This window comes from Mobula birostris, chromosome 2, assembly GCF_030028105.1.
Source record: "Mobula birostris isolate sMobBir1 chromosome 2, sMobBir1.hap1, whole genome shotgun sequence".
NCBI lineage: Eukaryota > Metazoa > Chordata > Chondrichthyes > Myliobatiformes > Myliobatidae > Mobula > Mobula birostris.
The window spans coordinates 177,577,931-177,605,908 of record NC_092371.1 but is presented as its reverse complement, the minus strand read 5'-3'; the positions used below and the strand labels follow the sequence as shown (position 1 = coordinate 177,605,908).

Here is a 27,978-nt window from a genome sequence, read left to right as displayed (position 1 = left end):
GAGCGCTGAGCTTCGGGAGGGACGCACATGGAGCTGTGAGGGAAGGGGGACACCCGCCTATCCAGCCAGATCAGCCGAATCAACCCTAGCGATCAATGGGGTGACAGATGTCGCAGCCAGATCGCCCTCACACCCAAAGAACGATGCTATACAACTGGTATATAAACCTCCAAATCAGCAAACACTTTACAAGTGTGATGAGAATGTTTCCCGCTGAACTTTGCGCTAACATGCAAATGATCGACAGCTTGATTGGTGGAACGGCTCGAGGCGCCCTCCTCCTTGCACTATATTCGTACAGCATTCGCAGTTGAACTTCGTGCGTGGAGAGCAGTTTGAGCGGACGAGGTGAGTGCTCACTTTGAATTTAGTTGCTGATTCACAAGACAAATTCATTTCATTTCAGTGCCTGCTGGAAGCTGCATAGTTTGTCCGTTTTGTTATGAGAGGTCTTTCATTAATTCTATTGCTTTTCAAGTCACTTTTTATTGTCATAACTACTGGTGTACACAGTCGTTTTTCAGGACCAAAGGAGAACAAAATAATTGAGAGTCCGGATCCGATACAGAGTTAGAAAACATGGGAACTTAGAAAACGTACAGCACAGTACAGGCCCTTCGGCCCACAAAGCTGTTAGGACCATTTGTAATTTTTAATACATTCTAGATTATAGTTTCATTTTCTTGTTAACGACCGCAAGAAAGTAAATCAAGGTAATATAGGGTGACATGTGTACTTTGGGAATAAATTTACTTTGAACTTTTTGAGTTTCCACACTGTGAAGCTCGATACAAAGCAACATGTACGTTTTGACAGTATCGTGAAGTTACAAAAGAAAGAACATTGCAATGGTAAAAAAAACCACAATAAATATAAATACACAAGATGGCTGTACCTAGATTGAATGTCCATAAAGTGACGCGAGGCTGTACACAAGATAGGAAATAATAGTTATAAAGTGAGTTACTGTGCCCGCAAGAAAATGAATTTCACGGTCCTATATGGTGACAAATATTCGATTATAAATTTACCTTGATCTTTTGAGCTTTGAAAGGCGTGCTGGATTTCAGTGCCTGGGGGGTACAATTTATGCACATTCACTCCTCAGTATTATTCCCCTTATCGCTCAGCATTGCCCCAGAATTTTAAAACTGCCTGCGTGGCCGTCTGCAAGTGGGACTAATATTTGACGAAAACATTTCGTAATCTTAATAAGAAAATTGTACCAATTCACTAAGATATTACTGTATTGAAAGTGGATGCGTTTCATAACAAATTCTCCGGCAGGGCGCGGATGTTCCAAGACTCTCCCAACAAGCGAAGTGGTTAGAGACCTCCCAAACGTGGAGAACAGTTGGAACGAATGAGTGGTAAAGATGGTAGACACTAAGTGCGTTCTTCAGTCAGGGCAATGTCAGGTCTCTATGCTTCATATTCTCAGGATTTGTTCTCTCTTTTTCGCACATTCGATGCATGGCCGTATTTGTGCCGGGGAGTTTTTTGTGAATTGTTTCTTTTTGAGGCTGCCTGTAAGAAGGTGAATCTCAAGGTTGTACGTGGTATACATACTCTGATAATAAAGGTACTTTGAACTGCGGTTGGAAGCATGGTATTATAGATATACAGGCCGTTGGCGAGACCATACTGTGTACAGTTCAGGTTACCCAACTATGGAATTCAGAATCAGGTTTGTTATCACCGGCATGTGACGTGAAATTTGTTAACTTATCAGCAGCTTAATTCCATACATAATATAGAAAAAGTAATAATAAATTAATTACAGTACAAGTATATTGACTAGATTAAAAATGGTGCAAAAACAAATAATACATCTTAAAAATGTGAGGTATTGTTCACAGGTTCAATGTCCATTTAGGAATCGGATGGCAGAGGGGAAGAAGCTGTTCCTGAATTGCTGAGTGTATCTTCAGGCTTCTGTACCTCCTACCTGATGGTAGCAGTGAGAAAAGGGCATGCCCTGGGTGCCGGAGGTCCTTAATAATGGATGCTGCCTTTCTGAGATACGGCTCCTTGAAGGTGCCCTGGGTACTTTGTAGGTTAGGACCCAAGATGGAGCTGACTAGATTTACAACTTTCTGCAGCTTCCTTTGATCCTGTGCAGTAGCCCCTCCGTACCAGACAGTGATGCAGCCTGTCAGAATGCTCTCCACAGTACAACTATAGAAGTTTTTGAGTGTATTTGTTGACATACCAAATCCCTTCATACTCCTAATGAAGTATAGTCACCGTATTGTTTTCTTTATAACTGTATTGATATGTTGGGACCAGGTTAGATCCTCAGAGATCCTGTCACCCAGGAACTTGAAACTGCTCACTCTCTCCACTTCTGATCCCTCTGAGGATTGGTATGTGTTCCTTCATCTTACCCTTTCTGAAGTCCATAATCAGCTCTTTTGTCTTACTGACGTTGAGTGCCAGGTTTTTACTGCCACACCACTCCACTAGTTGGCATATCTCTCGTACACCCTTTCATCACCATCTGTGATTCTACCAACGATGGTTGTACCATCAGCAAATTTATAGATGGTATTTGAGCTATGCCTAACTACACAGTCATGGGTGTAGAGAGAGTAGAGCAGTGGGCTAAGCTGCACCCTGAGGTGCACCAGTGTTGATCCTCAGCAAGGAGGAGAGATCATCAATCCACACAGATTGTGGTCTTCCCATTTGGAAGCTGAGGATCCAATTGCAGAGGGAGGTACAAAGGCCCAGTTTCTGTAGCTTATCAATCATGATTGTAGGAATGATGGTGTTAAATGCTGAGCTATAGTCAATGAACAGCATCCTGACATAGGTGTTTGTATTGTCCAGGTGGTCTAAGGCCATGTGAAGATTGTATCTGCCATTGACCTATTGTGGCGATAAGCAAATTGCAGTGGGTCCAGATCCTTGCTGAGGCAGGAGTTCAGTCTAGTCACGACCAACCTCTCAAAGCTTGTCACCACTGTAGATGTGAGTGCTACTAGGCAATAGTTATTAAGGCAGCTCACATTATTCTTCTTAGACACTGGTATTATTGTTGCCTTTTTGAAGCAAGTGGGAACTTCCACCCATAGCATTGAGAGGTTGAAATTGTCCTTGAACACTCCCACCAGTTGGTTGGCACAAGTTTTCAGAGCATTACCAGCTACTCCCTCATTGCCTTCCACCTTGCAAGGATAGCCTCTTTAAAGACAGCCTAACAGTGGTCTCCAAGACAGAGATCACAGGGTCATCAGGTGCAGCAGGGATCTTCACAGCTGTAGTTATATTCTCCTTTTCAAAGCGGGCATAGGTGTTGAGTTCATCTGATAGTGAAGCGTCACTGCCATTTAAGCTATAGGGTTTTGCTTTGTAGGAAGTAATGTCTTGCAAATCCTTCCAGAGTTGTAAATCCGATGTGGCCTCCAAACTCGTTTGAAGTTTTCTCTTTTCTCTTCGAAATAGCACTCCGCAACTCATACCTGGTTTTCTGGTACAGACCTGGGTCACCAGACTTGAATGCCACAGATCTAGCCTACTGCAAGTCTTTGTAGGCGCACACACTCATCCACACAGGTTTTAATGAAGTCAGTAACAACTGTAGAATACTCATCCAGATTCAAAGATGAATGGAGAATGTCATTAAAATGAAAAAGGGTGCCGAAAGATTTACAAGTAACACGTACAAAATTCTGGGGCAACTCAGCAGATCAGGCAGCATCTATTCTGAGACATAACCATCGACGTTTCAGGCCAAAACCCTTCAACGGGTCTGGAAAGGTGCTGCAGGGAGAGAGAGGAGTACACTGGGGCTTATTCTGGCTTCTTTCCCCTTCCTGTCCAGCCCTGATGAAAGGTTTCCGCCCGAAATGTTGAACGTTGCTCTGAATTTTCAAGAATCTATTGTGTTTAAGATTTACGAGGGTGTTGCTGGGAATGGAGGGCTCAGTTACCAGACTTTTTCTCCCTTAGTGTAGGAAGCTGACAGATTATCATATGGAGGCTGATAGAAATCAGGAGAGGCATTGTCTGCCTTAGGGAGGAAAAGGGTTAATATAATGTGAGAGGAAAGGTTTAAGGGAGCTGAGAGGCACCCTTTTCCACGCAGTGAGTACTGGGAATATGGAATGAGCTGCAGAAGAAGTTGTAGAGATGGGTACAATTACACTCCGACTTCGGCTCTTTGTGGGAATGGGACCCGCTCTCAGGGCCTCACGACTGGCTGCTTTTTATATCCCAAGGACGCAGCCTGGAAGACGAGCACGCCTTCAAGGTTCCGGGATTTCGTGGCTCTGGGGACATGCTGATTCTAGGCCAGTGCCCCTGACTGAAGTGTCGCAGGAGATCACCGGGAGCAGTGGGTTAGCTACCGTGGGTTGTGCGTCCAGAGAGCTGCACCTTTTCGGTGCCAACTCCCCCGGCGCAGAGCTCGGAAAGAGTGACGCAACAGACTTTTAACATCGTAAATCAGCAAGTTGTTTGTTATGTCTCCCCTCTCATTGTGAAACAGGGCCACCTCTTTTTCCTTATTGGGGGAGAGAGACAGAGAGACTGTGGTATGTCAAATTATCGGGTGAATGAATAGTTTTTGGGGTACTGTAAGTCTGTCTTGATCGATGCTTTGGTGTACGCTCGAGTGGAGGGCGCCATACCTTTTTGCTGGTGGGGGTTGTCATTGCCTTGCTGCTGCTTGTGCGTGAGAGGGGGAGCGGGGGGGGGGTGGCTTTGAGGTTCTAATGTTTTAACCGTCATTCATTCTTTGGGGCATTTCTCTGTTTTCATGGATGTCTGTGAAGAAAAATAATTTTAGGATTATATTGTATACATTTCTCTGACATTAAATGTATCTATTGAAACCTATTGAATTACAGCATTTAAAGGACATTTGGACAGGTACTTGGACAAGAAAAGTTTAGAGAGATGTGGGGTAAATGCAGGCAAATGGGACTAGCTTAAATAGACATACACGAGTTAGGCTGAGGGACCAGTTATTTATAATTTATCATAAATTCTTTTGTATTTCTTTACATCCCTGTTCCCTGTAAATGACTACAGGAAAATGAATCTCAAGGTGGTATATAGAACATAGAACAGTACAGCACAGGAATGGGTCCTCCAGCCCCCAGTGTTGTGCTGAACTAGCTAGAGAGTAAGTTTTAAAACCCTAGAAACTAATCCCTTCTACCTACAGCGTCCATATTCTCCCATCTTCCTCACATTCATGAGCCTATCTAAACGTCTCTTAAACACCTCTAATGTATTTGCATCTACCACCATACCAGGTAACACATTCCAGGCACAACCACACTAAGTAAAAAAAACTTAACCCTCATGTCAACTTTGAGCCTTCAATGCATGTCCTCTGGTTTTAGACATTTCAACCCTGGGAAACAGGTACTCCCAGTCTACTCTGTCTATTCCTCTCAATCTTATAAACTCTCCTCAGCTCCAGAGAAAACAACCCAGGCTTGTCCAGCCTCTCATGATAGCACATTCCCTCCAAACTGGACAGCATCCTGGTAAACCTCTTCTGAACCTTCTCCATATCCTCTACATCATTCTTATAATGGGGCAACCAGAACTATAAGTAATACACCAGATGCTGCAAATTTAAGGACCTCTGGTTAGGCCACATAACCTCATGACTTGAATTCAATGCCTCAACTAATAAAAGCAAGCATTCCATAAGCCTCTTAACCACCCTATCGAGCCACTTTCGTGGAGCAATGAATTGGATCCCAAGATCTCTCTGCTCAGCAACACTTCAGCATCTTGCCCTTAACACTGTACTGTTGTTTTACATTTGACCTACCAAGGTGCAACACGTCACATTTGTTCAGGTTAAACTCCATATGACATTTCTCTACCCATATCTGCAACTCGTCAGTATCCACAACACGACCAATCTTTGCATCATCTACAAACTTACATACCCTCCCATCTACACTTACATTCAGCTCATTTACTGTATACATCACAAGCAGCCATGGTGCCAGTACAGATCCCTGCTGAAAACTGCTAAGCACAGATCTCCACCTAGAACAAGTGCCTTCAACCACCACCATCTGTCTTCTATGGGCAAGCCAGTTCTAAATCAAAACGGCCAATTCACCATTGACCCCATGCACCTTAATCTTCTGGATTAGCCTCATGAGGGACTTTGTCACTTTTCTAAAATCCACATAGACAACATTCACTGCCCCGCCCTCATCAATCTCTCTTGTCACCTTGTCAAAAAATTCAATCAAGTTAGGAAAACATGACTTGCCCCACACAAACTTTGAGTTTAAAGTAAAGCTCTTAATTAGAAAATAAGAATACTAAGCAACACTGACAATTTAAAAACGCAAACAACAGGAATTCTGCAGATGCTGGAAATTTAAACAGCACACATCAAAGTTGCTGGTGAACGCAGCAGGCCAGGCAGCATCTGTAGGAAGAGGTGCAGTGGACATTTCAGGCCGAGACCCTTCGTCAGGACTAACTGAAGGAAGAGTCAGTAAGGGATTTGAAAGTTGGAGGAGGAGGGGGAGATCCAAAATGATAGGAGAAGACAAGAGGGGGAGGGATGGAGCCAAGAGCTGGACAGGTGATTGGCAAAAGGGATACGAGAGGATCATGGGACAGGAGGTCCGGGAAGAAAGACAAGGGGGGGGGGAACCCAGAGGATGGGCAAGGGGTATATTCAGAGGGACAGAGGGAGAAAAAGGAGAGTGAAAGAATGTGTGCATAAAAATAAGTAACAGATGGGGTATGAGGGGGAGGTGGGGCATTAGCGGAAGTTAGAGAAGTCGATGTTCATGCCAGACAATTATCCATATTATGAACAGTTTCCAACAATCATTTTTCCTGCTGTTATTTCCAAAAGTAACATTTTTTCCCTTTGTATTACATGACAAGTTTGCAAACATCTCAGGAAATTGTCTGATGGTGCATTAAACCAGGTAAACCACAGAGGCCCCATATTTGGGTATTTGCTCAGTTCAATTGCACTGAGTTTCTGGTCTCGATGTGTCTGTTTGCTAGAAGTTGTGTTCATGAAGCCAACTAAAATCAACTGAACAAACTTTAGAAAGCCATGTGTAATCGTGCCAAGGGTATCCAAATAAATAAAATAACCAAAGTCCAGACTTGTACACACAGATCATGCAGAAAGTGAGAGGTGGTTTCATTGAAGAGTACAAGATGGTAAGAGGCATAGGATAGAGTGGACAGCCAGAGACTTTTTCCCCCAAAGGTGGAAATGGCTAATGTAAGGAGGCATAATTTTAAAGTGATTGGAGGAAAATATGGCAGGGAATGTCAGAGGTAGGCAGCCATCGATCCCAGGGGATCATGGGTTTGCAACTCTGGTGAACTGTGTCCTCTCCAAGGTGCAAGCCTGGGTGGGAAGATTTGGAAAAACCGGCTGTTGCCCATGCAGTGGGTTCCCCTCTCCATGTCACTGATGTAGTCCAAGGGAAGGGCAAACGCCAATACAGCTTGGCACCAGTGTCGTCACACAGATTGCCAGAGTGAAGTTGTAGACAACATCAAACTGCTTTAGGGACCCCCAGCTCCAGATTTCTTCCTCGGAGTTTACTCCTGAAGCCTTTCCAAGGGATAGGTGTCGTTGCAAGACAGCGAAGGTTTAAAACTAGAGATTTTCTTCTCCTCGGTGGGCTGACGAGCCCCACCTGCCTGAAGCAACTGGTCAGTGGTCCACCATTGCCCCTTCTCTTGTCAGTAGAAACATTTTGGCCAGACATAGTAGCTAAGCTACAGGTGAAGGCCAAGAGTTGGACATGGTTATCAGAGGCTGTTAGAGTCGCACACCATTTGGAGCACTTTATAGGTAGTGGGAGCTTATCCCCACTACCACCCCTGGCTATGTCAGAGGTAGTTTCTTTTTTAATTATACAGAGTGGTAGGTGTGTAGAACATGTTGCCAGGGTTGGTAGAAACAGATACATTACATTCAGATTTATTGCATGTACATTAAACAGAAGTGAAATGTGTTTCAAGGATGTGCTGGGGGCAGCCCACAAGTGTCACCATATATTTTGGCATCAACATAGCACATCCACAATGCTCGTCAGAACAACACAGAACACAAGCAAAACAACAAAGCTAGTATGGAAACACCAATACCCTTGAATAGAAGTTTCTACAAGAAGTCGTGGGTACAGTTCGGTCCATCATGAGTAAAGCCCTCCCTAATATTGAGTACAACTACAAAGGATGATGTCGCAGGAAAGCCCAGCACCTAGGACAAGTTCGCTTCTCATTGTTTCCATCAAGAGGAGGTACAGGAGCTTCAGGATTCACACCACGAGATTCAGGAACAGTTATTACCCCTCAGCTAACAGGCTCTTAAACTGAAAGGGATAACTTCACTCATCGTCAATTGTCCCAATATTGAGATGTTCCCCTAACCCATGGACTCACTTTCAGGAACTCTTGATCCCATGTTCTTGATATTTATTGCTTATTTATTTATTATTACTTCATTTGTATTTGCACAGTTTTTTGCCTTTTGCACTCTAGTTGAACATCCAAGTTGGTGTTCATTGATTCTATTACAAGTAAGTCCACAAGAAAATGAACCTCAGAGTTTAATATGGTGACATATATGTATATTGATAATAAATTTGCTTTGAACTTTGATGGCACTACAGCTGATCTGATCTTACTTTCTGTTTCTAGGAGAGTGCATCAAGATGGCGAAGCCCAAGCTGTATTATTTCAATGGAAGAGGGAAAATGGAGTCTGTTCGCTGGCTTTTGGCAGCTGCAGGAGTTGAGGTTGTGTACTAGTTATGTAGAATAAAGTTCATTACATACATTTGTCCAGGAAGATTTGTACTGGTGACTGACAAAATCTAAGTTATGAAGGGTAATAGATCAGCTGCATTTTTTGCCTCTACACCATGTGGACAGAGGAATGCACGGCCCATTGAACTACCTCCTGTTTATGAAAACCACCTGCTTCCACTGAACCACTTCCATTTCAACTCCAAATTGATCAATTTCTGATTTGAATGAACTCAGCAACAAAACCACCAGGGCAGAGAATTCCAGAGACATGCCACACTCTGGGTGAGAAAGAGCTGCCCTCATCTCAGTCCTAAATGGCCAGCCCCATTTTCTTCAAAGTACACACTGGTCTCAGATTCCTCATTTACGGTCAAATATCCTTCCTACATCCATCCCAGTGGCCTTAAAGAACATTCTAACTTTCTGCGAGATCTCATTGTTTTCCTGAACACAGGACAGTACAGGCCCCATCAACTCAACATCACCTCACACAGCAAACCTGCTTTTCCTGGAACCAGTCCAGTAAACCTTTTACAGTACTCTCTCTGTGCTAGGACCTCCTTTAAGTAAAGAGACCCATTTGTACATAATACTCCAAGTTCAGACATACTATATTACAGAACACCCACTCCTGTACTCAGCCCTTCTAAAGGCCTATTTGCCCTCTCAATTGGTTGCTATACCTGTGTGGAGTTTCAGTGACTTGCCTACCAGCACACCAGGGGCTCTTTGAACATTGTCCCCTCTCTCCACTTGTTAGCAAACACTCTGCTTTTCTGCTACTTCCCCCTCAATCCAACACAACACACATTAGCTACAATGCAAGATTTCCCTCCTAGTTTATTGTGGTCGGCAAACTGACCAAGTTCTCCCAAGCAAAACAGGATGGATGCAAAAAGATAAGGGGAATGTTGAGAGTGGTTACAAATAAATTGCATCTATAGTACTGACCTCAGTCACTTACATCAATTCAGCCACCAAGCTGCATCCTCATGAAGAACAGATCTCAAATGCAATTATTATTCCACACAAGCTGTCCATATCCTCTTTCAGCACCAAAATCATCCATGTTACTCTCAAGGAAACAATGAACTGAACCAGAAGGTACAATTACTTTGCAGTCAGATCCTGAGTAGAATCAGCTGTTGACAGAGATGATTCCATAATTTGCAATTAATTAACTTCAGATCCTGCTCCCCACCCCCTCATCAACACCGCCTTGAACTGTTGCAAGGCAAAGAAAACTCACAACAACATTTTTTTTAAACTGATAAGAACGTCAAGGTTAATGCTGAGATATCTTGGGTCATGAAGGCCTTTTCCCTTTGCACTAGAGACAGAAAGTGTTTAATATCCTGGTCTCTCACGGCTGCAAGAAGAGAGAGGGCAACTGGAATGGTGCCAAGTACTTAATGTTACATCAGATGGATTGGGGTAATTTTGAAGATATCGGCTCCCAGATCCCACATCCCACCAGAACTGGCTCTCGGCTTTTTAACTGCATTAAATTGCAGAACAGAACACCCTCTCCTCGTTTGCTATGATTCCTGATAAAAGTAATTGCAATTCTCAAATTGCCTGACACAGTCAAAATCACCCTGTTCCGCTCCAAGCTTGCTTAGCCTGCCACGTCAGTTCTAACAGATTTATTTATCAGATATACGCCGAAACATACAGCAAAATATGTCAGTTATGTTAACAACCAACACCCTCAATGATGGGACAGACCATGTTGCCACACATTCTGGCACCAACATAGCATGCCCACAGTGTTCAGCAGAACAACAAAAGCAGTAACAACAACAGTGAAACAAGCCCCCTTCCCACCCTCCCACCCAACTACCCAATCACCCAAACACACACACATACACACACACAGACGTGCCTCCAATCCCAGGAGAGTCCAATTCTGGATCTCCACTCTCTGCTATAGACCTGAAAACTCACTAATATTGGGTTTCCAACCTCCAGTCCCTGGCTCGGACTCACAAACTCACAGACAGTGGGCCTGCAACCTCCAGTCCCTGGCTCGGACTCACAGGCTGTAGGCCTCCAACCTTCAGTCCCTGGCTTGGACTCACAAACTCACAGACAGTGGGCCTGAAACCTCCAGTCCCTGGCTCGGACTCACAGGCTATAGGCCTCCAACCTTCAGTCCCTGGCTTGGACTCACAAACTCACAGACAGTAGGCCTCCAACCTTCAGTCCCTGGCTCGGACTCACAGGCTGTAGGCCTCCAACCTTCAGACCCTGGCTTGGACTCACAAACTCACAGACAGTAGGCCTCCAACCTCCAGTTCTTGGTCCAAACTTGCAGAGCTTCTTGTTTGTCCTAATTCAGGTTAATGATCCAGTACTGGTGGCACATAGGTGGATTGTTGGTGAAAATAGATCACAAATGTTTGGCAATGTATGCTTTAGGTTTGAATTCTGACCACATTTCTATATCACTGTGAAGTCTGAACATAACCATCAGTTTCTTTACAAAAGCACTCGCCTCTTCTTTAAGGCTGACTCAGGAAAGACTGAATGTGCCATAGCAGCAGCCATGACAGGTTTCCCCAGAAGTTGTTACAGGTTCTTCCAGGGATTTTTATAGGTTCGCCCAAGGGGTGTTTGCATTTTCTCTTAACTTTTGGTGTGTGACAATTCTGCATCCAACAACATCTGAAGAACATAGAACAGCACAGCATGGTACAGGCCCTACAACCCAACCTTTTTACCGAATCTTAAGATCAATCTAACCCTTCCGTCCCACCTAGCCCTGCACCTTTCTGTCATCTACATGCCTATCAAAAAGTTTCTTAAATGCCTGTAATGTATCTTCCTCTACCATCACCCTGGCATGGTTTTTCACGCACCCGACCACTCCCTGTGTAAAATCTTACCTTTGAGACCCTCCTTGTACTTTCCTCCAATCACCTTAAAATTATGCCTCCCTCATATTGACCATTTCAACTGTAGGAAGAACATCGCTGGGTATCCAATCGATCTAGGTCTCTTACCATCACCCAGCCTCAGTAGAAAAAGCCTGCTTGCATTAACCCTATCCATACCCCACCTAGTTTCGTATACCTGGCTAGGAGCCACAAGTCCTATATTTGTTGACTGGGTGTGGTAAGAAAATGTCAAACTTTGGATAATATCAGATAAAATGTACATAAATCTGTAAAGGAAAAAGAAAAATGCCACACCTCGTTTCACTAGCAGCTAAATCTACAATTATAGAATTCTCCAATACCCTCTCAGTATGCATTCCAGAATTAAGAAGTTTGTTTGTTCTTGGGTTTCCTCCGGCTACTCTGGTTTCCTCCCACAGTTCAAAGACGTACCTGTTAGTAGGTTAATTGATCATTGTAAAATCATTCTGGGGTAAATAGGGGTTGCTGGGCGGCCCAGCTTGTTGCACCAGAAAGGCCTGTCACATTCTTTGTCTCTAAATAAGCAAACCAAATAAAAATTTGGTGTTAGGACAAATAAATGACTGAATTCAGGCAATGAACAGGGAATAATTGAGAGTTAGAATGAAGCTTACTATCACTGACATATGTCTTGAAATTTGTTTTACAGCAGCTGTACAGTGCATTACATAAAATATGCTATAAATTGTAATAAGAAATATGTTAAAAAATTAAATGAATAGTGGACAAAGAGAACAAAATGTGAGGTAGTGTTCATGGACTGTTCAGAAATCTGATGCAGAGAGGAAGAAGTTGTTCCTAAAACACTGAGTGTGTGTCTTCAGCCTGCTGTATCTCCTTGCTGATGGTAGTAATCAGAAGAAGCCCTGTCTTGGGTGATGGGGGTCCTTTAGGAGGCATTGAATTTTGAAGGTACAGATGAAGAATTTTACACTTCAGAAATGCAGGTCAAAAACAATTACCAAATAGGTTTACATTTTGAGTGTATATTTGTCAGTTTTAGCTACAGTGCTTGGATTGAAAGTTCAATGTTGTCAATAAGTATCTCTGGTGGAGAAATCACTTGAAATACGTTGGAGAGAGCAATGGACAACAGCATGTTTGAGATGTTTTAACAAATGTCTTTTGTTGATTTTTCATTTCAGTTTGATGAAGTATTCCTCGAGACCAGGGAGCAGTATGAGCAGCTACTGAAAGGTAGGAAGATTAAATAATGAGCTTCGTGGGCTGGGAATGGGTGTGCTCAGTGGCTGGTTTTTAGGAATAAGCCAAGTCTAAATCACTTGTCCATTGGCATCTCTGTGGATCGTACGCACAAGACTACAGAACTGTTAAATTTTAGACACTGGAGACTGCAAATGGTGGAACTGGAACAACACACAAGATGGTGGAGGAACTCGGGCAGCATCTCCAAAATACCAGTCCAGATGACAGTTCTCAACCCAAAGGCTCTGTCCTGCACAGATGCAGCCTGAACCACTGAGTTTCTTCATAATTTGTGTGTTATTTCAGCTGCCGAATCTGCAGCATCCTATTTCTCTTAGACAATTTGGGGGCCAAGCAAGATTGGCTTTTGCAGTGGCATCCAAAATTTGAACCCTTTCTGAGCTTTCATTTTTACATTTGTTAGTGGACTGGGGTGAAAACCTTTCCAAAGTTCAGGAGGATATTTTGTTTTAACATTATATGTAGTGGTTTCATAATTTTGACTGTAAGCCATACTTTCTGCAACTTCAGTCTTCATTGGTGTAACATACACGAAATGTTGGAGGAACTCAGAAAGTCAGGCAGCATCTATGGAAAGAAATAACACATTCAGTGTTTCAAGACAAGACCTCTCATCAGGACACCTGAAATATTGACTCTTTATTCCGCTCCATAGATGCTGCCTGACCTAAGGAATTCCTCCATTATTTTGTTAAGATTCAAGATTATTTAATGTAATTTACAGTACACATGTGTAAAGGAGAATGAAATAATTGTTACTCCAGTTCCAATGTAGCAGAAGAATAACACAATAAGATAAAGGATGCAATAAATACACAAGATAACGTATATACAAACGTATATACATATAGTAGGCATGGGAGGGACTGTACATAAGGTGACTGACAGGAAAAGATAAAGCAGTGGTGGCTTTCCAGCATCTGCAGAATCATTTGTGTCTTTATTGGTTTGTCTTTTTAGTGTGAATTTGAAGTGAGTTGGTCCCAAATACATTTGTCTCTGTTCCTCTTGACAGATGGATTTCTGCTGTTCGAACAGGTCCCAATGGTTGAGGTGGATGGGATGAAGCTGGTGCAGACCAATGCAATCTTGAACTACTTTGCAGCAAAGTACAATCTCCATGGAAAGGATATCCATGAAAGAGCACTGTATGTCAACACCATACAATTCATTCCCTCCACTTGAGAATTTGATCATTTTCTTTCCAGTTCAGTTTCTAAACTTGCTCCAAGACACATGAGAGCTTGAGCATGCAGTGTAGGTGAATAATCCTTCGGAGTCCAAAGGGACTACTTTGACATTAAACCTTTCTGTCATTTATTCTACCATGAAATGTGGTATCATTTATTGCCTAATTCCAAGAGGACTAGATGCTAAAAACAAGGATGTAATGCTGAGGCTTTATAAGATATTGGTTCAAGTGCACTTGGAGTATTGTGAGCAGTTCTGGGCCCCATTTCTAAGATGTACTGGCATTAGAGAGGGTCCAGAGGAGGCTGATGAAAATTACCCCAGGAATGTAAGAATTAATGTATGACAAGTATTTGATGGCTCTAGGCCTTTACGTGCTGGAGTTTAGAAGAATGAGGAGGGATCTCATTGAAGCCTATTGAATATTGAAACGCCTAGATAGAGTGGATATGGAGAGGATGTTTTCTTTAGTAGGGAAGTCTAGGTCCAGATGGCACAGCCTCAGAATCAAGGGACATCCCTTTAAAACAGAGACGAGGAGGAATTTCTTTAGCAAGAAGATGGTGAATCTGTGAAAGTCATTGTCACAGATAGCTGTGGAGGCCAAGTTATTGGGTATTTTTAAAGAAGAGGTAGAAAGGTTCTTGATTAGTCAGGCCGTCAAAAGTGAAAGGGAGAAGGCAGTAGAATGGGGTTGAGAGGGATAATAAATCAGCTGTCATGGAATGGCGAAGTAGACTCAATCAGCCGAATGGCCTAATTCTGCTCCTATGTCTTGTGGTCATATGGCAATGTTCCCCCTTTGTGTGTCCATCACAATGAAATGATAAATTGTGTTGAGCTGTAGGGAGTCTTCCTTGGCAATATTCCACAAAGAGCCAATCTACATAAATTCTGTGAGAACACCATGAAGAAAGATGATGCAATGAGAGGGTAGACAGGCAAGGACTTTACTCCATAGAATTTAGGAGACTGGGGATGGGGGGTGACCTTTTAGAAGTGTATAAAATCACAAGGGGCATAGAACACACACTGTCTTTTTTCCCAGAGTAGTGGAATCTAAAACTAGAGGGCATATTTAAGGTGAGAGGGGATAAATGCAATAGACCCAAGGAATAAACTTTCACACAGGGGGTGGCATGTTTGTGGCACAAGCTGCTAAAGGAAGTGTTTGAGGCAGATACATAAACATTTAAAAGGCATTTGGGCAGTTGCATGGATGGGAAGGATTTAGACAGATATAGGCTAAATGATAGCCTCATGGATGATACAAAAATGGAAAGCTATGTAGGAGAGAAAGGTTAAAGTTATCTTAGAGTAGATTAAAAGGTCTGCACAACATTGTAATGTTTCATGTTTTGTATTCTGTTCAAATTCATTTCAGTGAATCACCTCCAAGGCTTAGAGAAAACATCACCAACTCTTCCCAGTGAACACGCAACATGTGTGTCAACATCCAAAATTCATTTTTCACATTCTCAGTTTTATTTTTAATTGAGCCCAGAGGGTGCACAATACTCCAGTGTTCCCAGGCTATACTGGATTCACATTGTTTAATTTCTTGTGAGCTCAATGCCTCAATTTAAATTCCTCAGCTTTGTGTTATTAATTGCTCAGGCAACCAGTAATGCTGGTTTTATACCTGGGCATGCTGGGGTGGAGGGAAATGAAATCGTGGATGGCATTGCAAAGTCTTCCTTACAGAGCAGGCAAGTAGAAATTAGAGTTCCCCTAGGCAGAGCAGAATTGAAAAGTAGGATTAAAAAAGGTATAGAGAAGAAGTGGCAGGAGGATTGGAAAAAAGAATTAAGGGGCAGGCATTATTTTTCTAGTCACCCACTAGTTAAAAAGGTCTCAGACTGTTACATTTTAATTCATAGAGATACAGTGAAATTTACAAGACTTAGGCTAGGGCACTGTGGGCTAAATTATTATTTAGAGATAATAGGAAAACATCCTACTGGATGATGTGACTGTGGTAGTCCAGAGACAGTCCAGCATGTTTTGCTGAGCTGTAATCGATACATAATTGAAAGAAGCATGTTGTTCAAGAGGCTGTCCGGCTTAACTTTATTTTGGTTTTCTATTAAATCTTTGTTTGGCCATCAAGAGAATCAACATCTGATTGAAGAGTCTATTATTCAGTTTATACGTGAGACTAGGTTGTATTCGAGAATTTGAGTTCCTTGAAGTTCTATAATTAATTATACATCCTGCAGAGAGCTGTAATATGCCTAGATGCGTCTAAACAGCCGGAAATAGAAGAAGAAGAAAAAGAATGCTGGTTTTATGGTTCACCTGTGTTCCAGATTTATTTGCCCTTTTACCCATTCATTTAGTATTTTGTTTAACAATTAGCCCAGTGAAAGACAATAAATGATATACGCCAACTCCAGCAGCTAATGTTCTTCTGAAAGGAATCTAAAGGTCATTCATGAATACTGATAACAAAAGCATAGGTAACTGAGAGTCCTTTACATTGTAATATGTGCTCCTTATAAGATTTAATGTGTGAGTTGTATTTAAACAAGTTTGGCCTTGTCGTCCTGTTCAGGAGGACATATTATGTGTTGGTTTTGGAGAGGGTCCAAAGCAGGTTATGAGAGTGATTCTGTGAATGTCATAGTCATACTTTATTGATCCTGGGGGGAAATTGTTTTTCATGACAGTTGCACCATAAATAATAAATAGTAATAAAACCATAAATAGTTAAATAGTAATACGTAAATTATGCCAGGAAATTATGAAGTAAGTCCAGGACCAGCCTATTGGCTCAGGGTGTCTGACCCTCCAAGGGATGAGTTGTAAAGTTTGATGGCCACAGGCAGGAATGACTTCCTATGACACTCTGTGTTGCATCTCGGTGGAATGAGTCTCTGGCTGAATGTACTCCTGTGCCCACCCAGTACATTATTTAGTGGATGGGAGACATTGACCAAGATGGCATGCAACTTAGACAGCATCCTCTCTTCGGACACCACCGTGAGAGAGTCCAGTTCCATCCCCACAATGTCACTGGCCCTACGAATGAGTTTGTTGATTCTGTTGGTGTCTGCTACTCTCAGCCTGCTGCCCCAGCACACAACAGCAAACATGATAGCACTGGCCACCACAGACTCATAGAACATCCTCAGCATCGTCCAGCAGATGTTAAAGGACCTCAGTCTCCTCAGGAAATAGAGACGGCTCTGGCCCTTCTTGTACACAGCCTCAGTGTTCTTTGACCAGTCCAGTTTATTGTCAATTTGTATCCCCAGGTATTTTTAATCCTCCACCATGTCCACACTGACCCCCTGAATGGAAACAGGGGTAACCAGTACCTTAGCTGTCCTCAGGTCTACCACCAGCACCTTAGTCTTTTTCACATTAAGCTGCAGATAATTCTGCTCACACCATGTGACAAAGTTTCCTACCGTAGCCCTGTACTCAGCCTCATCTCCCTTGCTGATGCATCCAACTATGGCAGAGTCATCCAAAAGCTTCTGAAGATGACAAGACCCTGTGCAGTAGTTGAAGTCCGAGGTGTAAATGGTGAAGAGAAAGGGAGACAAGACAGTCCCCTGTGGAGCCCCAGTGCTGCTGATCACTCTGTCGGACACACAGTGTTGCAAGCACACATACTGTGGTCTGCCAGTCAGGTAATCAAGAATCCATGACACCAGGGAAAGTTAGCATTAACCTGCATAAGGAGTGTTTGATGGCTCTGGGCCTGTACTCGCTGGGCTTTGAAAGAATGAGGGGGGATCTCATTGAAACCTGTCAAATATCGAAAGACCTAGATTAAAGTGGATGTGGAAAGAATGTTTGAATGTTTCCTCTAGTGGTGGAGTTTGGGACCGGAGGGCACTGCCTCAGAATGGAAGGACATCCATTTAGAACAGAGATGAGGAGGATTTTTTTTTTTTTTAGCCAGAGGGTGATAAATCTGTGGGAATTCATTGCCCCAGACGGTTGTGGAGGCCAGATCATTGAGTGTATTTAAAGCAGAGGTTGATAGGTTCTTGATCAATCAGGTCATCAAAGCTTACAGGGAGAAGGCAGGAGAATGGAGTTGAGAGGGAAAAAAAGACAGTGTTGCATGGCCAAGTGGTTAAGGCGTCGGTCTAGTGATCTGAAGGTCGTGAGTTTGAGCCTCAGCTGAGGCAGCGTGTTGTGTCCTTGAGCAAGGCACTTAACCACACATTGCTCTGCGATGACATTGGTGCCAAGCTGTATGGGTCCTAGTGCCCTTCCCTTGGACAACATCGGTGGTGTGGAGAGGGGAGACTTGCAGCATGGGCAGCTGCCGGTCTTCCGTACAACCTTGCCCAGGCCTCAGCCAACATCAAAAATCGATGGACAGCCGAAGAAGAAATCAGCCATGATGGAATGGCAGAGCAGACTCATTCTGCTGAGTGGCCTAATTCGACTCCTGTGTCTTATAGTCTTATGATCTTAGATGCCTTATTAGGTGGCCTGGTAGCATAGCACTTAATGTAATGCTTTACAGTGCCAGTGACCTGGGTTCTCTTCCGTCACTGTCTGTAAGGAGTTTATACATTCTCTCCATGATTCTGTGGGTTTCTCCAGGTGCTCCAGTTTCCTCCCATATTCCAAAGGCATCCAGGTTGCAGTTAGTAAGTTATAGGGCATTCTATGCTGCTGCCAGAAGCATGGTGACACTTGCGGGCTGCCTCCAGCAGATCCTTCGGCTGTGTTGTTCATTGATGCAAAGTGCCACTTTCCATGGATGTATATGTAACAAACGCTAGTGTAGCAGTTTACAGCACCAATGACCCAGGTTCAGTTCCCGCTGCTGTATGCAAGGAGTTTGTATGTTCTCCATGCAACTGAGTAGGTTTATTTCCCGGGTGCTCCTGTTTCCTCCCACGTTCCTAAGACACATGGTCACGTGGCTGTAATTGGGTGGCTCAGGCTCATTGGGCCAGAAGGGCCTGTAACCATGCTGAATCTCTAAATAAAAATTAAAAACAAGCAATCTCAATCTTGATCTTTCTGGTTGGATGTCACAGGCAGTATAACTGTAGCACTCTGAAACTTCAGTACTGCGACCGGGAACTGAAGCAGACTTCAGTCTCCTTTCTATTTGCAGGATTGACATGTACTCTGAAGGAGCTAAAGATCTGATGACTCTTGTGATGCAACACCCCTTCCTTTCGGCTGCAGAGAAGGACAACAACCTCACCCGGATGGAAACAAAAGCCAAAAACAGATACTTCCCTGCATTTGAGAAGGTATTCCACTGCTCCAGGTGGTTGTTCAGCGAGGGAGCATGACCTTGCTGTCAATAGTGATTGGGATGTAGTAAGAGAATGGGCAGTTTATCAAGGGAGTGACCTTGCCTCAGTGTGTGATGGGAGAACGGAGAGCTCACGAGGGGGATGTGACCTTACCTTAACGTGTGATGGGAGAATGGGGAGTTTACCAGGGGGATGTGACCTTGCCTCAGTGTGTGTGATGGGAGAATGGAGAGTTCACTAGGGGGATAGAACATAGAACATAGAATAGTACAGCACAATACAGGCCCTTTGGTCCACAATGTTGTGCCGACCCTCAAACCCCACCTCCCATATAAGCCCCCACCTTAAATTCCTCCATATACCTGTCTAGTAGTCTCTTAAAATTCACTCGTGTACCTGCCTCCACCACTGACTCAGGCAGTGCATTCCACGCACCAACCACTCTCTGAGTAAAAATCCTTCCTCTAATGTCCCCCTTGAACTCCCCACCCCTTACCTTAAAGCCATGTCCTCTTGTATTGAGCAGTGGTGCCCTGGGGAAGAGGCGCTGGCTATCCACTCTATCTATTCCTCTTAATATCTTGTACACCTCTATCATGTCTCCTCTCATCCTCCTTCTCTCCAAAGAGTAAAGCCCTAGCTCCCTTAATCTCTGATCATAATGCGTACTCTCTAAACCAGGCAGCATCCTGGTAAATCTCCTCTGTACCCTTTCCAATGCTTCCACATCCTTCCTATAGTGAGGCGACCAGAACTGGACACAGTACTTCAAATGTGGCCTAACCAGAGTTTTATAGAGCTGCATCATTACATCGCAACTCTTAAACCCTATCCCTCGACTTATGAAAGCTAACACCCCATAAGCTTTCTTAACTACCCTATCCACCTGTGAGGCAACTTTCAGGGATCTGTGGACATGTACCTCCAGATCCCTCTGCTCCTCCACACTACCAAGTATCCTGCCATTTACTTTGTAAGGATGTGACCCTACCTCATTGTGTGATGGGAGAATAGAGAGTTCAGCAAGGGAACATGACTTTGCCTCAGTGTGTGATTGGAAAATGTGGAGTTCGCCAGGGAACATGACTTTTCCTCAGTGTGTGATGGGATAATGTGGAGTTTACCAAGGGGACATGACCTTGCCTCAGTGTGTGATGGGAGAATGGGGAGTTTACCAGGGGATGTGACCTTATCTCAGTGTGTGATGGGAGAATGGGGAGTTTACCAGGGGATGTGACCTTATCTCAGTGTGTGATGGGAGAATGGGGAGTTTACCAGGGGATGTGACCTTATCTCAGTGTGTGATGGGAGAATGGGGAGTTTACCAGGGGATGTGACCTTATCTCAGTGTGTGATGGGAGAATGTGGAGTTTACCAGGGGATGTGACCTTATCTCAGTGTGTGATGGGAGAATGGGGAGTTTACCAGGGGATGTGACCTTATCTCAGTGTGTGATGGGAGAATGTGGAGTTCACCAGGGGATGTGACCTTGCCTCAGTGTGTGATGGGAGAATGGGGAGTTTACCAGGGGATGTGACCTTATCTCAGTGTGTGATGGGAGAATGGGGAGTTTACCAGGGGATGTGACCTTATCTCAGTGTGTGATGGGAGAATGGGGAGTTTACCAGGGGATGTGACCTTATCTCAGTGTGTGATGGGAGAATGTGGAGTTCACCAGGGGATGTGACCTTGCCTCAGTGTGTGATGGGAGAATGTGGAGTTCACCAGGGGATGTGACCTTATCTCAGTGTGTGATGGGAGAATGGGGAGTTTACCAGGGGATGTGACCTTATCTCAGTGTGTGATGGGAGAATGTGGAGTTCACCAGGGGATGTGACCTTGCCTCAGTGTGTGATGGGAGAATGTGGAGTTCACCAGGGGATGTGACCTTGCCTCAGTGTGTGATGGGAGAATGTGGAGTTCACCAGGGGATGTGACCTTGCCTCAGTGTGTGATGGGAGAATGGGGAGTTCAGCAAGGGGTTGTGAGTTTGCTATTAGTGTGTAATGGGGATGAAGTGGGAAATAGGTGGGACATCAAGCAGCGTGCACCCAGTTCGAACCCTGCAGACAGCATAGGGGAGGGTGTAACAGGAAAAGATTGGCCAAAGGAAGATAAGATTTCACCCCTACACTCTCCAGCACCCACCCCAGCCTCCATCACTGTTTCTGCCCTATCACCCACACACCCCTCACACTGGGCCCCTTCCCCCACTGTTCCCCTCTGCCCACCCCACCTCTCTCCATTTGAATCTTGTTCCACTTCGGTCTCCTAACAGATTCCACCACCTGCACCCATCCGTCACCTTCGCCCATCACTTCCCAGTCCCTATAACTATTCACACCTTCCCCTCCTCCATCTGCCCATCATTGCCCCTCACCTGGATTTACCCATCACCTCCCAGCCTCTTTCACTATTCCCACCTTTCCTTCCTCCATCCGCCTATCTTGCCCCTCACCTGGGTGCACCCATCACCTCCCATTTCTTGCTCCACCACTTTTCTCCTCTTTACACAGACTATCTCCCCTCTATCTTTAAGTCCTGAAGAAGGGTGTTGACCTGAAATGTCGACTGTCCATTTTCTCCACAGATGCTGCCTGACCTACTGAGTTCCTCCAGCATCTTGCTCAGTGGCTGTGATTTCATTAATGCCCCGAGTTCCAGCTGACAACATGGTCTCATGAGTCCGCTGTTGGCCCCGGTGTAGATCCAACTCCACCTCCCTAGCACCAACTGCAGACTCAGCGACCAGAACCAACACCTGAACTCCAGAGGCAATTGATCTTGCAAGCAGCAGAGCAAAATGATGGTGATGTTTAAGAAGCCTTTAGATGGGTTCATGAATATGCAGGGATGGAGGGATATGGACCATCTGCAGGCAGAAGAGGTTCAGATTAATTTGGCATCAGTTAACAAGGTCCGAAGGGCTGGTTTCCATGTTGTTCCATGTGCTATGTCAAAGCAACAAGAAACAAGCCAAAATTGTGAACAAATAACACTTACCAACAGAGCATACCATTTGATTTACATTCAGTGGTCACTTTATTAGGCACACCTATTATTTAATGCAAGTATCTAATCAGCAAATCATGTGGCTGCACCCCAGTGCCAAAAAAGCACACAGACGTGGTCAAGGGGTTCAGTTGTTGTTTAGACCAAACATCAGAAAGGGGAAAAAATGTGATCTAACTGACTTTGGCCATGAACACATCTCTCTATTCCTCATTTGCACTATGTATTTATTTTTGGACAATCTTTTTCTCCAGAATCCATTTCTCCCTTCTCAGTAATGCCTTTATGAAATGCAGTCCACTACTGGCATTATCACTGTTCCATGTGAACCTGGAATAAAGACACATTCTACCTTGGGGAATAGCAAAGCCTGCAGGGTATTCTGAGCCGCAGTACAGATTCAGATTTATTTATTATATGTACATTGAAACATATAGTGAAATGTGTTGCTTATGTAAACAACCAAAACACCTAAGGATGTGCTGGGGTAGCCCACAAGTGTCAGCATTATATCATACTTGTAATGCACGGCACAGCAAAACACAGGAAGCAACAAAGTAACAGCAAAACAAGCCCCTTTCCTCTCCTTCACACACACACACACACACACACACACACACACACACACACACACACACACACACACACACACACATACAGACACACACACACACACACACACACACATACATACAGACACAGACACACACACATACACACAACACACACACATACAGACACACACACACACACAGACACACACACATACACACACAACACACACTCACACACATACAGACACACACACGCACACACACACACATACACACAACACACACACACACACATACACACACACACACACACACACACAGTCCTCCAACCCTAGGACAAGGCTCTGGGCCTCCAGTCTCCAAACTGCAGCCATCAGCTTCAACTTCTGAAATTCTGATCGACCTTCAGGCTTTGATCTTTGGTATCCACCCCCAGATTATCCAAATAAAGGACCCTGAACTCAAGGCTTGAACTTCAGACATAGACTGACCAGTCTCATGCTTCCTTGATCTGATACCAGGATCCACCTACCTGGGACAGCTCAATATCCACGAATGTTCTTTGTCACACATCCACTTCCTTGACCTTCGAACGTGTAGTGGAGGCCTGACCTCTAACTCTTTCTCATCCTTGTCCCTAAACCCTAGTCTGACCTCTAACTGTGTTACATTTGAGGGTGAACTGTTTGTTGGAATAAACTTTGTGATTGTAAGCAACAGACAAAATGCTGGAAGAACTCAGCAAGGCAGGCAGTACTGTGGAGGGAAATGCATAGTTAACATCTGGAGTTGATTGAAGGTTGATATGCTTTAGTTGGTATGCTTTAATCGATATGCGGTGAAGAATATATTGACTAATCGCATCATAGCCTGATATGGAAACACCAATGTGATTGAATAGAAAAGCCTACAAAAAGTAGTGGATACAGCCCAATCCATCACAGATAAAGCCCTCCCCACCATTGAGCACATCCACGTGGAGCGATATCACATCCATCAAGGAGTCACATCATCCAGGCCATGCTGTCTTCTCACTGCTGCCATCAGGAAGGAAGTAGAGGAGCCTCAGAACCCTCCAGGTTCAGGAATAGTTATTACCCCTCATCCATCAGGCTCTTGATCAAGAGGAAATAACTTCACACAACTTCACTCACCCCATCACTGAATTGATCTCACAAACTATGGATTCACTTTCAAGAAATATTCATCTCATGGTCTCAATATTTATTACTTGCTTGTTTGTTTATTTATTTTTTATTGCCATTGATTCTTTTTTTCCCCTTTCTTTTTTAATTTGGAGTTTGTTGTCTTTTGCACATAAGTTGTTTGTCCATCCTGTTGGGTGCAGTCTTTCATTGATTCTATTGTGTTTCTTTGTATTTACTGTGCCCACAAAAAATACATCACAGGGTAGTATATGATTACATATATGTACTTTGATGATAAATTTACTTTGAATTTGAATGCTTTTTTTAACAGTTTTCTTTTCTCCTGGCAGAGCATTAATCAACAGACAGGATACATGGTCGGGAATCAGCTCACCCTTGCTGATCTGCAAGTTCTGGAGGCTATCCTGATGCTGGAGGAGAAATTCCCACTCATTCTGACCGATTTCCCGCAGCTGAAGGTAGGATCCATAGTCTGAAAGGCCGAGCAGACAGGGTACGGGAGACAGAACAACAAATGGTTCAAAATGGTTCGAGCTATAGAGTCATCGAACATTACAGCATACAAACAGCTCACCTAGTCCATGTCAAACTGTTAATCTGTCTAGTTGCATCTATTTGCACCTGGACCATAGCTCTCCATAACCCTCTCATCCATGCTTCTGTCCAAATTTCTCTTAAATCAAACCCACATCCACTGGCAGCTCATTTTACACTCTCACCACCCTCACAGTGAAAAAATTCCTCCTCAGGTTTCCTGTAAGTATTTCATCCTTCACCCTTAACCCCTGACCTTTCGTTAAAATCTCACTCAACTTAAGTGGAAAAAGCCAGCTTCCATTTACCCTATCTGTACCACTCATAATAGAATGTGTTGAGAACCAGGAAACTGTTCCTGAAGAAGTGGAAAATGTGCAGCTTTGTTACAGTTTCATTTCTGTGGCTAATACCAGATGGTATAATTTTAAGGTGATTATGGGAAGGTATAGGGGAGATGTCAGAGGTAGTTTTTAATGGAGAAAGTGGTGGGTACATGGAATGGATGACTCGGGAGATGCAGAGGCAAATGCATTAGAGGCATTTAAGAAACACTTCGATAGACACATGGAAAATAGAAAAATGGAAGGCTTTGTGGGAGGGAAGGGTTAAACTGACCTTGAAGTAGGTTAAAAGGTCGGCACAACATCGTGGGCCAAAGGGGCTGTGCTGTGCTGCACAGTTCTATGTTGTATATTCACCTGCTGTCCAGTTTATGTTTAGTGTCTCCATTTAGACTATAAGTCATAGGAGCAGAATTAGCACATTCAGCCTGTTGAGTCTGTTTCACCATTCCATCTTGGTTGATTTATTACCTCACTCAACTGCATTCTTTCTGTAATCTTTGATGCCCTTACTAATGAAGAAGCTATTGACCTCTGCTTTAAATATACCCAATGACTTGGCCTCCACAGTCATCTGTGGCAATGAATTCCACAGAGTCACCACCTGTTTAAAGAAATTCCCCTCATCTCTGTTCTACATGTATATCCCTTTGCCCTGAGATCTCTGAGTTGAAGTCAAATCGCCCAGTTCTTCGTGTTGGCTTTCATGTCGTGTGGGCAGAAATCCCAGTTACATCTTCATGAAGTGACTGAGTCAGGTCTAGTTTACTATCATGTGCTCCGTTACAGAGAGGTACAATACAGCAGCATCACAGTCACAGTGGTACAATCAGCACAGAGAACATAGATTATGTATACAAGACAGTGATAAAAAGTCTGCACAAAACCAGATATTAGCACAAAAAACAAAGACACAACCGGAGACAAATCTTTGGTAGTTCAAGAGGTGGTCTGTAGTGTTCCATGGCTGAGGTAGGGTTATGGTTGAGTAGGTTTGGTCAAGAACCGGATACTTGCAGAGAAGTAGCTGTTCCTGAAGGACATTAGACCATAAGGAGCAGCATTAGGCCATTTGGCCCATTGGGTCTGCTCTGCCTGGTGGCATGGCACTTCACGCTGATGTCCACATACAGTGTCGGTATTTCAGGCTGAAGCCTGTAAGCAGTCGCACTCCACAGGTGCGGGATGTTGATCTCTTTCATCCCTTCTGGAGCACTGCTGAATAAAATCTGTCCTCACATAGGCTGAGACTTTGGAATCAAAGAGTTCACCCGGAGAAACAAGGCGTCTGACATGGCCACCTGAAACTCTTGGCTTAATTCCCCTCCCCAGTCCTGCACCAACCTGGCTGTTCTTGGCCTCCTCCACTACTATGGTGAAGCCAAGTACAGACCAGAGGAACAGCACCTTATATCCTTCCAGGGTAGTTTACAACCCAACAGTATAAGCACTGAATTTTCCTGCTTCCAGTAACTGCTCCCCCTCTGAACACTACCCTCTCCACCTGATCCACCCAGTTCCTCCTACACACACCCCAGCCCCCATTCCACCCCCCCCCCCACCCCGCACTCTTCCCACTGGGTCCTCTCCCCGGATCTTTTATCTGGTTCCATGTTTCATCTTGCTCTCCTATCAGATCCCACCATCTTCAGCACTGTCATGTCCACCTATCACCTCCCAGCTTCTGTCACTATTCCCACTCTCCTGTTCTCCATCTGCTAATTACTTACCAAAACACATCACCTCCCAACCTCTGTCACTATTCCCACCCTCCACTCCTCCATCTGCCTATCACCCCTTCTCACCTGGATCCACCTACCATCTGCCAGTTCTTCCCATACTCCTCCCCCTCATCTCTTTATAATGACTAAATTCCCAGTCTTTCGGTCCACAGAAAGTGTCTTGACCTGAAACATCAATTGTCCATTTCTCTCCACAGATGTTGCCTGAGCTGCTGGGTCCCTCCAGCAGTTTGTGCATTGCTCCAGATCCTAGCACCTGCAGCCTGTTGTGCCCCTTAAATCAACAGGCCTTAGGCAGTTCAGAAAGAGTTTGACACGTGATGGTGTCACTCAGGCAAGTTCCCCACACAGAAGAATAACAAAATGAAATCTGTAGCTGACATGTTCCAGCAGTATGTTGCGGTGATTCCAGTATTACATCACATTGTTTCTCCAGGTAGATTGGCTAGTTGTTTGAGATGACTAACTTATGTGTTCCAATAATTCCAGAAATTCAAGCTGAAGATCAGCAGTTTGCCAAGAATTCAGAAGTTCTTGCAGCCAGGAAGTCCCAGGAAGCCGCCACCAGATGATCATTACGTTCAGATTGCGAAAGAAGTTCTCCGATTTTGAAAGCAAAGTTGTAGAAGTTGCCTTCTGGAAGTTCAAAGTTCAAAGGAAATTGATTATCAGAATACTTAGATGTGTACATTTTATACATTTTCTTCCAGGCATTCACAATATATTCAAAGAAACACAAAAGAATCACTGAAAATGCACACAACTAATACAGAAAGAAACAGCAAACTGTGGAAATAAAAAAAAGGAAGTAAGCAATAAATATTAAGAAAAGTTGACAGATATTGTGAAGTTTCACTCCTGTGAGATCATTGAAAATATATCAAATGTGATTCATAATTATCTCTGTGAAACCCAAGTGAAATCACTATAAACTCATCCAATTGAAATCTAAAAAGAACTTTCACTCATCTGAACATTAGATAATAACTGATGAAAGTATAATAATACAATAAAGTTTCCTTGTCATTCTCTTGTTTGGCATCATTGTGTGGCATCAGAACAAGTTATCCTGGTCTTGAATACAGTGCACCTCCTCTACCTCCCAACTTCCCCTGAAAAATACGCTATGGTTTGAACTGCTTAATGTTCTGATCTGAACGAACAATACGCAAGGCAGTTGATGGCGTTGTTAGGAAGATGCATGGTGTGTTGGCCTTCATTAGTTGGTGGATGGAGTTTAAGAGCCACAAGATAATGTTGCAGCTCT

The 27,978-nt window shown here is 43.8% G+C and overlaps 1 protein-coding gene across 2 annotated transcripts; it reads left to right on the top strand.

Moving 5' to 3' along the window:
* Positions 1-272: 272 nt before the first annotated feature.
* Positions 273-27,740, top strand: LOC140193941 (glutathione S-transferase alpha-4-like). Of its 2 annotated transcripts, XM_072251132.1 has the most exons (8): positions 320-348; positions 6,883-6,926; positions 8,668-8,765; positions 12,844-12,895; positions 13,941-14,073; positions 19,209-19,350; positions 24,421-24,549; positions 27,201-27,740. In XM_072251132.1, the coding sequence occupies exons 3-8, from the start codon at positions 8,682-8,684 to the stop codon at positions 27,321-27,323; spliced, it is 663 nt and encodes a 220-aa protein (XP_072107233.1). In that variant the 5' UTR covers positions 320-348; positions 6,883-6,926; positions 8,668-8,681; the 3' UTR covers positions 27,324-27,740. The 2 variants fall into 2 exon arrangements, with proteins under 2 accessions (XP_072107232.1, XP_072107233.1); XM_072251131.1 differs by lacking the exon at positions 6,883-6,926 and having other exon boundaries at positions 273-348.
* The last annotated feature ends 238 nt before the right edge of the window (positions 27,741-27,978 follow it).